The sequence below is a fragment of the Pelophylax lessonae genome, assembly GCF_965119305.1.
Source record: "Pelophylax lessonae genome assembly, chromosome: 11".
In the NCBI taxonomy this organism is placed as follows: Eukaryota; Metazoa; Chordata; class Amphibia; order Anura; family Ranidae; genus Pelophylax; species Pelophylax lessonae.
Window position 1 is genome coordinate 37,534,957 of NC_138778.1, and position 12,357 is coordinate 37,547,313.

At 41.5% G+C, this 12,357-nt stretch overlaps 1 protein-coding gene across 2 annotated transcripts in view; it reads left to right on the top strand.

The window, feature by feature from the left end:
• MYL9 (myosin light chain 9) overlaps positions 1-3,737 on the top strand; it is a 51,467-nt gene extending 47,730 nt beyond the window's left edge. For both annotated transcript variants that reach the window (XM_082272055.1, XM_082272054.1), the window contains exon 4: positions 3,091-3,737. In XM_082272055.1, coding sequence (XP_082128181.1) covers positions 3,091-3,263 — 173 coding nt within the window. In that variant the 3' untranslated portion in view covers positions 3,264-3,737. The remainder of the gene's footprint in view (positions 1-3,090) is intronic.
• The last annotated feature ends 8,620 nt before the right edge of the window (positions 3,738-12,357 follow it).

Genomic DNA, 12,357 nt, shown 5'->3' on the forward strand with positions numbered 1-12,357 from the left:
TTGGTACTTGACAGAGCAAGCAAGAAGTGATTGGCACATCAAACAATGATTCAGAAGTCTCTCTTACTGGCATCTGGCAGATTAAATCAATTTGCAAGCAGTCTGGCAAACTGATTTTATTTGGCAATTGCCAATAAAGAGAGCCTTTTATAGATTATAGCCGGATGTGATGATTGCTACTTTCTGGGTCATTAAAACAATATTTATGCCAAATAAACAGCAGGCCATAGATGAGTCTTTTTTTCTTTCATCAACCATCTGGTGGAAATACAAAAAACTGGTATTTTTAGGCAGAGGTCAGCCTACATATTCTTTTAGTACAGGTTAACTTTAAGACACGCAAACCATTGTGTACATTATGTAGCATTTTTTCAGTAGCGCAGGTAGAAATGCTTACAAAAGTTCAAACAAATTCTTACAAAAATACAACTTTGCACATTTTAAATAGTTACATAGTTGGTAAGGCTAAAAATGACACCAGTCCATCCAGTTCAACCTGTGTGGGTATGTGTGTATATCAATAATCCCTATATGTTGTGAAGATGCCCATCTAATGTTTTTTTAAAACTATCATCGCTCCCTGCTGATACCACTGCTTGTGGAAGAGAATTCCACACCCTTACTGCTCTGACAGTAAAGAACTCTATACGCAGATTAAGGTTAAACCACTTCTCTTCCAATATCAGTGAAGGGCTGCGTGTCTTTTTAAACTGCCTTTCACTAAAAAGTTTTTTTCCCTATGTTTGGGTCACCAGTAAGGTATTTGCATATCGCTATCATATCCCCTCTCAAGCCTCTCTACTCCAGAGAGAATAAGTTCAATGTTTGTAGTATTTCCCCATAGCTGAGATCCTCCAGTCCCTTTATTAGCTTTGTTGCCCTTCTCTGAACTCTTTCCAGTTCCAGCACATCCTGCTTGGGGACAGGTGCCCAGAACTGGACGGCAAACTCAAGATGCGGCCGAACCAGAGTCTTGTAGAGTGGGAGAATTATCGTTTTATCTCTGGAGTAAATTCCCTTTTTAATGTATGCTAATATTGTGTTGGCTTTGCTTGCAGCAGCTCTGTCATCTACTAGGACCCCCAGATCCTTTTCCATCCTGAATTCCCCCAGAGGTTCTCCCCCCTAGCGAGTAACTTGCGTTCATATTTTTAGCACCCAAATACATTACCTTACATTTTTCAACAATAAACCTAATTTTTCATGTAGTTTCATACCGCATTATTTTATTTAGGTCTTCTTGTATGGTTTCCATATCCTGCGCAGAAGTTATTGCTCTGCTTAGCTTTGTATCATCAGCAAACACTGAGATTCAGCTTCTTTTTTTTTTTTTATTAACCTCTATATCGTTTTTGAATATATTAAACATAATTGTTCCCGGGACAAATCCTTGGGGGGCCCCACTTACCACACCAGACGATTCCAAGTACTCGCTATTTATCACCACACTTTGGACCTGCCCCTGTAGCCAGTTTTCTACCCAGGTACATATCCTATGGTCCATGCCAAAAGACTTCAGTTTGTAAAGTAAACATTTGTGGGGAACTGTATCAAATGGCTTTGCAAAATCGAGGTACACCACATCCACAGGCCTTTCATTATCTAGATGGCAGCTCGCTAATGTTAATAGATTGGTCTGGCAAGAACGATCCTCCATGAATCCATGCTGACTGCTACTAATGATGCTGTTTTTATTAGCAAATTCTATATTATCCCCTCCAAAACCTTAGACTATTGATGTTAGGCTGAGTGACCTGTTGTTTCCAGGGACATATTGCGGTCTTTTTTTAAATATTGTTACCACGTTGGCTTTTCTTCAATCGGCTGGTACCATTCCAGTCCGTAAACTGTCCTAAAAAATTAGGAACAATGGTCTAGCTATCACCTGGCTAAGTTCATTAAGGATCCTTTGGTGTGAACCATCTGGTCCAGTTGACTTATTTGTGTTAAGTTTTTCAAGTCCATTCTGATACTGGTTTCTTTTAGCCATAAGGGTACATTCTGTGACGTGATATTAACATTACAGTCTTGGTTACTGTATTCCCCTTTTTCATTTGTGAAAACTGAAGAGAAGAATGCATTTAAAACCTTTTGCCTTCTTTTGGTCTTTAGTAACCAAATTCCCTTAATTGTCCTTTTATGGGGCCAATATGCTCTGGCCTCACTTTCTTACTGTTAATATATTTAAAACATTTCTTGGGATTTTGTTTTACTCTCCTCCTCTATGTGCCTTGTGTGGACCATTTTAGCTGCCCTGATTGCTCTCTTACATTTCTTATTACATTCCTTGTAGTGTTGGAATGCTGACAATGACCCCTCGTCCCTATATTTTTTTTAGGTCTTTTCTTTTGCTTTTAAATGCATTTTACATTCAAATTTAGCCACTCAGGTTTAATTTGAGCTCTTTTATACCTATTGCCCATTGGGATGCACTGGCCAATACCTTTATTTAGTATGTTCTTAAAGCAGTCCCATTTTTCCTCAGTGTTCCTTGTTCCAAGGACTTTATCTAATTTAATATCATATAAAAACGAGCGCAGTTTAGGGAAGTTGGCTCTTTTGAAGTTCAATGTACTTGTATTACCCTTGTGCTTCTTATTTCTGTGATTTATATTAAATGTAATTGACCTGTGATTGTTGTTTTCTAAATTTCCCGGAATTTCCACATCTGTGATCATGTCTGTGTTGTTTGTAATGAGTAGGTCTAGTTTTCTTCTCATTTGCCAAACTAAAGCCAGCCATGGAGCTATTTTCTTTGCTACAATTGTCCGACATAGTCAGTGTTGATGAAGGAATCCATCCCGCCGGGAGAACACAGTGATTCCTGCAATCGGCTATAATATCCAATAGCAATAATCGCATGGAAAATTTGATAGTCTGGTTGTACCCAATTTGATCTATCAACTTGGGTTCCTTCAGCCTGCCAATGCATTCTTTTGAATCTTGGCCGGTCCCTGCTGAACTGGCCGAGATTTGAACTGTCCATGGCCGGCTTAAGAGATAAGAATAAAGCACATTCTTCACCTCAGTCGTTGTGGGTGTATCTTCACCACTTTAGCTGCTCAACCTTGTCACCACTTTTCTTTTCAGGTTTCATCCATGAGGACCATTTACGTGAGCTCCTTACCACGATGGGTGATCGCTTTACAGATGAGGAAGTGGATGAGATGTACAGAGAAGCACCGATTGACAAAAAAGGCAACTTCAACTATGTGGAGTTCACCCGCATTCTGAAACACGGAGCCAAAGACAAGGATGACTAAGACAACCAAACAAGAGTTACTAAAATTACTGTCAAGATGGAGGAGCCTTTTTTTTGCAGTGAGGGAAGTTTGTGTCCTGTTTACCTTGGCAGCACCCTTCCTTCCCTTTCTGCAGCTATTGGCTACCCTCTGTGAGAGGCCCTGTAGGGAGAGGATCCACATTTGAGACCACATTTAATTCCACCTTAGAAGAGATAATTTGGGCAGTCTTCAGGAACAAATTGTGTAATTGGAATGGTCCATGGTTGATTCTGAATGTGACAATCAGAACTGTCATCTCTAATTTTATATTAAGGCAAGGCCTCTGTAGGTGTCCACAGGAACTTCCCACAGAGGCTCCATCAGGAAAGTGCTTGTAGAAAATTGTGACTTTAACGAGACCACTGCCCAGTGATATTACATCAATCACTTAGATATGAAGAAGTCTTATTAATATATAACAAAATAAAGAAAATTGATTTATTAACATGAGAACGTGTGTGTCTATCTATGTGTATTTACAGACCGATGTTTAAACCTTTATAAGGTCCAACACCGTCCAGCTTACAAGTTGGATAAATTGGTTGGAGAGTGCACTGTGAGATAATTCTAGAATCCCTGGTGCCATGGGCATTGGAGACTGTGCAAATGCTTGCAGTACATGGTAAATTCATCTGAAATGTTCTTCAATATCTTCCCTGGTTAAACAATTTCAACCCATGCCCACCCGGATAGATGCTGTTTATTGGGAAAAACAGGCATAATATATTACAAAACATTTAACACAGTTCACAAACTGTTATCCTTCAGTAGAGTATTAGTTAGATAAATAGCCATGGTAAGTACAATACATCAGAGTATTAGCTTAAACTTCTGATCTCTCACTGCCTGTCTGACAGGAGTCTTGCCTGCTTTGTTTACATAAGCAGGCGGGTCTTTTGTCAGTTTATCTGACGATCGGGGGAGGAAGGCGGCGATCGCCGCTGCTCCTCCCACTCCTCGTACACGAAATCACGTAGTACTACGTGATTTTGCGCAGCCGAGCCGCCCTGCCGCAGTAATACTACGGTGGGCGGTTGGCAAGAGGTTAAACATAGAAACATTTACCTAATAATATATATTCAAGTACAGCTCCACATTGGTAGATGACAATAGAAAGACAATGAGTAAACAGAGTCCATAAAGTCCGTGAAACCAGATGCTGAAGTGCATCTGGTTTCACTGACTTTATGGACTCTGTTTACCCATTGTCTTTCTATTGTCATCTACCAATGTGGCGCTGTACTTGAATATATATTGCTTTTGGTCTGATAACACCTTTTGTACTGGCAGCCTAGATATGTTTGTGTATTGAGCGCAGCTATCTTTTACCTTTTATTTACCTAATAATACCTGCTTCTGGTCCGGATCAGCAACAGCTCTTACATGGCATGTGGTCCTAGACTTTCTCCCTACTTCCTCCTTTGTGGGGTTTCCAACACAGCAGCCCAGAAGCAGGAAGTGTTCATATGATATTAGGCAGCACATATATTTACAAATATAGACAGTAGAGGGCAGCAGATGCCTACAAAAGAAAGTTTAAAAAGAAAATGAATGCAGCCATGACATTTGGATTTGGAAAGCTGCAGTATGTTTGTTTTTGGGGTTTAACCACTTCAGCTCCGAAAGGTTTACCCCCTTTCATGACCAGGCCATTTTTTGTGAAACAGCACTGCGTTAATTTAACTGACAGTTGCACAGTCACTGTACCCAAACAAAATGTATGTCCCCCCCCCCCCCCTTCCCAAATAGAGCTTTCTTTTGCTAGTATTTGATCACCTCTGCAGCTTTTAATTTTTGCGCTATAAACAAAAAAATACAGAACATTTTGAAAAAAAAAACAACAATTTTTTACTTTCTGCTATAAAACATATCCAATAAAAAAATGTAAAAAAAATCAAATGTTTTCATCAATTTAGGCCAATATGTATTCTGCTACAAATTTTTGGTAAAAAAAAATTCTAATAAGCGTATATTGATTGGTTTGCGCAAAAGTTATAGCTTTTACAAACTATGGTATAGATTTATGGAATTTTATTTTATTTTACTAGTAATGTCGATCAATGACTTATAGTGGGACTGCGACATTGCGGCGGACAAAAACGGACACTAGGTGACACTTTTTTTTTGGGGACCAGTTACACTAATACAGTGATCAGTGCTAAAAATATGCACGGTCACTGTACTAATGACACTGACAGGGAAGGAGTTAACATCAGGGGCGATCAAAGGGCTAAATGTGTGCCTAAAATGTGCTTGCATACTGTGTGGGGGGTGCTTGTGCTATGATAAGGCAGATATCCGTGTTCATGCTTTGTAGAAACACAGGATTACTACTAATGATCGACCGATATAGTTTTTTTATTGCCGATACTGATATTTTGGTCATCGCGTATCGTTATCAGATGATATGGGCCAATATTTTCATACATTTAAAAATATATATATATTTTTTTTTTTACTTGACAGGTACTCTTGTGGAAGGGTCTGGGGGTCTAAAAGACCCAAAACCCCTCCTCTGCACTTAAAAGCATTCAAAACGCCAAGTTTGGCTGTTTTGAATGCTGTCCTTTTTTTTTTTTTTTTTTAATCTGGCGACAGTACCCGGAAGTAATGTCATGACATCACTTCCGAATTTTTGCATGGAGACCCGATCAGAGCCGAATGCGGGACTATGGAGAATAGGAATGCGAATGGGACTGGAGACCCGGGCGAGCTGCGGAAGGCAGCGGGGTGGGGGGCTTCTCAGCCGCATCGGTTGTCATTACAAGACAGCCGACCATCAGCTATGGACGCCGGTACTGGGGTGATGCCTTTAGCTGCAGGCATCACTCCGGTGCAAGCACTTTCCCAAAATATCGGTAACCTCCGGGGTCAATTACGATATATCGGGGAGAGTGCATATCGGCCCTCAATATATCGGCTTTGCCGATAATTGGTCGATCCCTAATTTCTACCTACCCTACTGACAAGAACGGTGATCTGCCTTATTTACATAGGCAGACCCCCATTCTGCTTTTCTCCTGATCGATCGGCGGGTCCGCTGATTGACTCCTGCTGTGTCCAAACACAGCGGGAGCGGGTCTCCGGTGGTGCGCATAAGCGCCCCAAACACAGAAGTGCAGGGTCATGTACAGGTACGTGAATCTGCACAGGAGGGCGGCCTTGCCGCCACATATATACGGTATAAGGTTGGCAAGTGGTTAAAGTGGTTGTAAACACTAAAGGATTTTTACCTTATTGCATTCTATGATCCAGCTCTTTTCCCGGCTGCAGGTCTTCTCTCCCCTCTTTGGTCTCACAGGCTTTGGTGATGGCAGCAGGAGCTATTGGCTCTTTTTTGCTGTCAATCAAATCCAGTGAGCAGGATGTCTGCAGTAGTGCTACCAGGATCCAAATAATCTACCAGCATCTCTTTGGCGTGTGGGAGGAAGCGGTTTGCTATGGGGGCAGACTCGGAAGAGGAGGGCAGAGAGCGCCAGCAAGGGACCCCAAAAGAGGAGGTTTGAAGCCTCTCTGGGCAATACTATATACTGTGCAAACTGACGTACGTGTATGTCAGCTCGTGCTCTGGGGCGCCCACGCACGCCGCCAGTGACCCACTTCCCCTGTGATTGGACACAGCAGAAGCTAGTCAGCGGGTCTGGTGGACGCAAAGTCTTATGGGACCCACCGATAGTTCGGAGGAGAGGCAGAACGGCGGTCTGTCAGAGAAGAAGATGGAGATCTTGTGTTTCTGCTAAGCAGAAACACGAATCTCTGTCTTCCGCCAATTAGGTCAGCCCCCACACAGAAAGCACACTTAACCCTTTGATCGCCCCTGTTAACCCCTTCCCTACCGGTGTCATTTAGTACAGTGAAAGTGCATTTTGTTTTAGCACTGATCACTGTATTGGTGTCATTGGTCCACAAAAAGTGTCACTTCGTGTCAGATTTGTCCGCCGCAATGTCGCAGTCCCGTTAAAAATCGCTAATCCTTGCCATTACTAGTAAAAAAAAAAAAATAAATAAAATTTTATAAATCTATCCCATAGTTTGTAGATGCTATAACTTATGCCCAAACTAATCAATATACACTTTGTTTTTTTTTTTTTTTTACCAAACATATATAGCAGAATACAGATTGGCCTAAATTAATGAATAAATTTGATTTTTTACATTTTTTTATTGGGAATGTTTTATAGCAGAAAGTAAAAGAGATTGTTTAAAAAAAAAAAAAAAAAAACTGTCAGTTTTTATGTTTATAGCACAAAAAATAAAAACCGCAGAGGTGATCAAATACCTCCAACAGAAAGCTTTATTTGTGGGGAAAAAAAAAGGAGATACGTTTTCTTTGGGTACAGCATTGCACGTCCGGGCAATTGTCAGTTAAAGTAACGCAGTGCCTTATCGTAAAAAGGGGCCTGGTCATTAATGGGGTAAAACCTTCCGGGGCTGAAGTGGTTAAAAAGGGATATATTTCATGGTGTAAAAATATCTCTCACTTCTAGTGTACAATACAGAAAGTGAAGGAAAATCTCCCTTTAGAGACAGATGCCAGGAGAACGAAGTGTTTACTGCTAGCAGCTATAGCTGCTGGTAATAATTGCATGTTAAAAATATGACAGGCTGATTGTACCCAAGTGGATCGATGGATTGACTTGGGTACAATCAGCCTGCCCATAGATGGATCGAATCCCGCTGGTCCCTGCTCAACCACCTGAGATTCGATCCATCGCCAAGGTAAGGGGACTCTAAACCAACGTACATAAATACTGCTGCACAATACAGCGTATGCTTATAGTGGAATAATCCTTATGTGTATGATATGCAGAGGATTAAGGATACTCACCATAATACTGCTCTCCTATAAAATCTCCATAGTGGATTAAAGTCTCAGAACAGAGTTGTCAAGTAATTTGATTCCTATGATACTTCAATGTATGGACAATGTAAAGTTACCCGAAGACATGAGATAATGGTCATCCAGTTTGGCTGAAGCAACTGACCTATTTATGGACAGAAGAACACTAAAGCCAACCAAAGACGAGTCAAAAACTGAATGTTCTGTCAATCGAAAAGTGAAAATGGCGCATACAATTGTGCTACCATTTATTTAGTTTTTTTTCCCCAAAAAAAATCCAGCATGTTGGATCAAGCACTTTCGATTGCAGCAGGAAAACCGCGAGTTGCAGCTGGCACACTAATGATGTGAAAACTGAACGGCCTGACGATCGACAAGAAATGTCATTTGATTTTTTACTCGTCTATGGTCTGCTTAAGTGGCCATACAATATACAGCTACTTATGTTATAGGCTAGCTTTCTATTTATTTAACATAGTAACATGGAGGACTGAAAGTGAGGAAGTATGCAAAGTTTTGAGTCACACAGTTTATAAAGTTTAAAAAAGACCAGTCCGTCCAGTTTAACCTATGTGTATGTATGGGTTTGTGATTTGTATTCTCTAACAATTCCCCCAGCCCGGTATATTCTGTTTCTTGAGGACAACATCTAAAAATGTTTTAGAAGTTGTTCAAACTCTGCTAGTACCACTTCCTGGGGGAGGGAGTGCCACATTTTTACTGCTCTTACAGTAAAGAACACTAGATTGTGAAAAAAGTTAAACCTCCTTTGTTCTAACCTCAAATCATGGCTATGTGTCCTCCCCAGGGACCTTAAACAATTTATTACAATTACTAGAGTCTGTCAGCAATCAGCAGCAGGGATGGCCGGATCTGCGTGGCTACACTCAGGAAACTGAGACCAAACCATATATATTCAAAGTAAAATGTATTTACAGTAAAACCAAAATCCATCCAAACACCATCAAGCAGAATGTACAGCAAACAAAGATGTACAAGTGAACCACAACCATATAACCAAAATGCCTAACAACCTGACTATAATACAAGATATACAAAATGAGGAACACAGATCACAGGGAATACCGGAGATACAAAAAAAGGGGGGAGCCAGGACTGAAATAGGGAACAGGTACAAGGCAGGATCAGACTTTAAGACTGACGCGAGAGGCACTAGTACAAATGGAACTAAATACCTTGCCAGCAGCCAGCACCATGTGAAGACTAATTACTGGGATCTGGGAGACACCTGCTGGTGGACACTGGAACTACAACCCTCCCCCAGGAAACCACAGCGCCACCAGCAGGTGATCCAGGTCCTGACACCGTCATTTTTAATATATTTGTACAATATTTTTTTTTTTGTTAAAGTTTTTATTGAAAGGAGACTAAAACAACATAACAGCAGATATTGCAATGCAACATGCACATTTTCAAGAAAAACAGCAAATAAAGTGACTCCAGATGTCAGAACAATCCTGACAGTGGTGCAAAACATTATTCAGTCAATATACATAGGGGAAAGTATTTGTAGATAGAGAAACGCTCTACAACAAACGCTCTAGAACTCTTCCTATTTCAACAACATCTTTCCTGAGGATTGGTGCCCGAAACTGAATTACATATTCAAAATGAGGCCGAGACAGTGTTTTGTAAAGGGGTAGAATAATTGATTTACAGTATCTCTGGAATGTGTATCTTTTTCATTGCTTGACCGTATTTTGCTAGCTATGTTAGCAGTGGCATTGGATGCTATTGTGAAGTCTGTGATCTAAAAGCACCCCCCCCCCCTTTCCATCATTGATTGTCCTAGATGAGCCCCTCCTAATGTGTACTATTGGCACCCGTGTGCATACCTTTACATTTCTCAACCCCCTATTTTGTCAAGGTCTTCCTGTAATGATGCTATATTCTGTGGCATATTTATTTCTCTGCACAAATTGGTATCATCAATAAACACTGAAATTGATCTTTTTATTCCAACCTCTATTGAAAAACTGACAGGCAGATCTGAACGGCCCGCATGTGTGAAAGGGCCCTAACACACTCTCACTTGCCTTGTGTGAGTTGTCACCATAGGGCCCCATGCACATGGCCTTATGCACAAGGGGTCCGCAGGTAGGGGCAAGGGGGGGCAAATGCCCCCCCCCCCCCCGGAATCTCAACTTCCTCCTTTCAAGTGATTGTTAAGCCACTTTATACCATCCTGTCTGGTCTTTTTAAAAATCCTGTTTGCCCCAGAGTCTGTGTTTTAAAAAAAAAAAAGTCATTCTTTACCAGTTTTCAGAGGGCTGAGGCCGCTCACGTGACCCGTTGTCTCTCTCCTCTCCCCATCTGACAGCTGCCTGCAGCGGAGAGGACAGGAGAGCTATGGATGACGGAGGCACGTAAATTGACCACAGTGTCGGGGCTTAGTCGCCATGGTATACCGTGGTCAGTTTACAGAGGGGAGGACATAGCCAGGCAGGATCAGCCAGGTATTTTAGGTGATAGAAGGGGCCAAATTAAACAAGCACAAGCACTGTGTTGTGTAACATGCTTTAAGGGAACAGGATCAATTTTTTTTTTTTAGGTTAACAAATGCTTTAAAAATAAATGCTCCTGTTTGCTCTTTAAAAATGAATACTCAAAATAAGTATACGGAATAAGCCCCTCCCCTTCATGACATTGTTGAAAAAGGGGCGGAGCATGTGTGACCTTAAAATGTTGCCGCCCCCCCCTGAAAAAAGTTGTGCAGACGCCCATGCTTATGCACGACTGAGAGTGTGAGAATATGCAAGTATTTTAGATTCTATCATAAGGCTTCATGCCTTTAGACGCATGTTAAAGAAATGGAGAGCCAGCATATAACATATGAAGTTGTATAATTTTTAAAAAATACAGCTAAGTGGGCATTTTCCTCACTTTTGGGAGATTCCACTTCCTGTTGCATTTATAAGACAGGAAGTGGAGGAAAATATCTCCGCTGGGACACAAATTGCAAAAAATGGCTTAAGATATACTTAAAGCAAGAACTCATGCATACTTGTTTTTTTATATATCTTTTTTTAAGTGGTCTGACCATGCCCTCTAATGTCAGTTGCCATTGAAATCTGTCTACATAGAGGTGTCTCCATTTCTGGAATTTTCCTGAAAATGTCTCATTGACAGATGTTAGGACTTGTCTTGTAAAATAAAGGATTCTTGACACACCTTTTGCAATGTCACCCATGGATGACAATTAGGCTTTGGCTTGAGATTGACATACCCACTTTAGGAACAATGATGTATAAGAATCATGTTTTTACAGTACAAACTCTGACAGTGAGACAAATGGTTTGAAGTGTGATATAAGGCAGTCCTGGCTGTAGAAAGTGGTTACCTATTGAGGTGGTAATTTAATCAGGGAGCATTCAAAGGCAACCAAAATTTACATGCAACTGTCCATTGTCTCTTTGACTGCACCTTGTCTTGTTCACCAATTTCAGGTTAGCTCCCTGACAGTATGCACCACATACTAGCACGTTATGACAGACTTACTTGTCAAAGGAAGCCCTCCAGTGCTGCGATATCAGCGCTTGGGATCGTCCATCTTCACCTGGTCATGATGATGTCACTCTCCCACCTGTGCCATGCATGCGCAATCACGGTATAGCTGCCAGGAGTGACCATTGTGTTCTGCTGGCAGGAAAGACTCCCCGCCAGCAGGAGGCAATAGCACTGTGGGAGGGATTCCCCCATCAACACTGATGGTGTGTGGTGGCAAGAAAAAAATTGCATAATCTATGGGCTGCTTTACTTCCCCATAATACTAAAACATGTTGGTCTGACTAGAACAGACTTTCATAAATCCAATCTGGTTGTCATTTATGATACCTTTAACCACTCGTTGTCCGCCCCCCCCCCCCCCCACGCAGATATACTGCAGCAGGGTGGCTCAGCTGTGCAAAATCAAGTAGATCTACGTGATTTTCTGCACGCGGTCTCGGCGGTGCACACGCGCTGCTGGAGCCGCGCCCCCGCACTGCATATTAGCACATTATGCAAGAACTACCTCTCAGAGAAATCCCTCCAGCTCTGCAATATCAGCGCTCCAGAGCTTCCGTCTTCACCCAGTGCACCCTTGGAAATCCTCATTATTTCCCTTGGAAATGCCTCATTGACAGATGTTAGAACTTGACTTGTAAAATGAAGGGTTCTTCACACAACTTTTGCAATGTCACCCATGTAGGACAATTAGGCTAAAGACTGGAG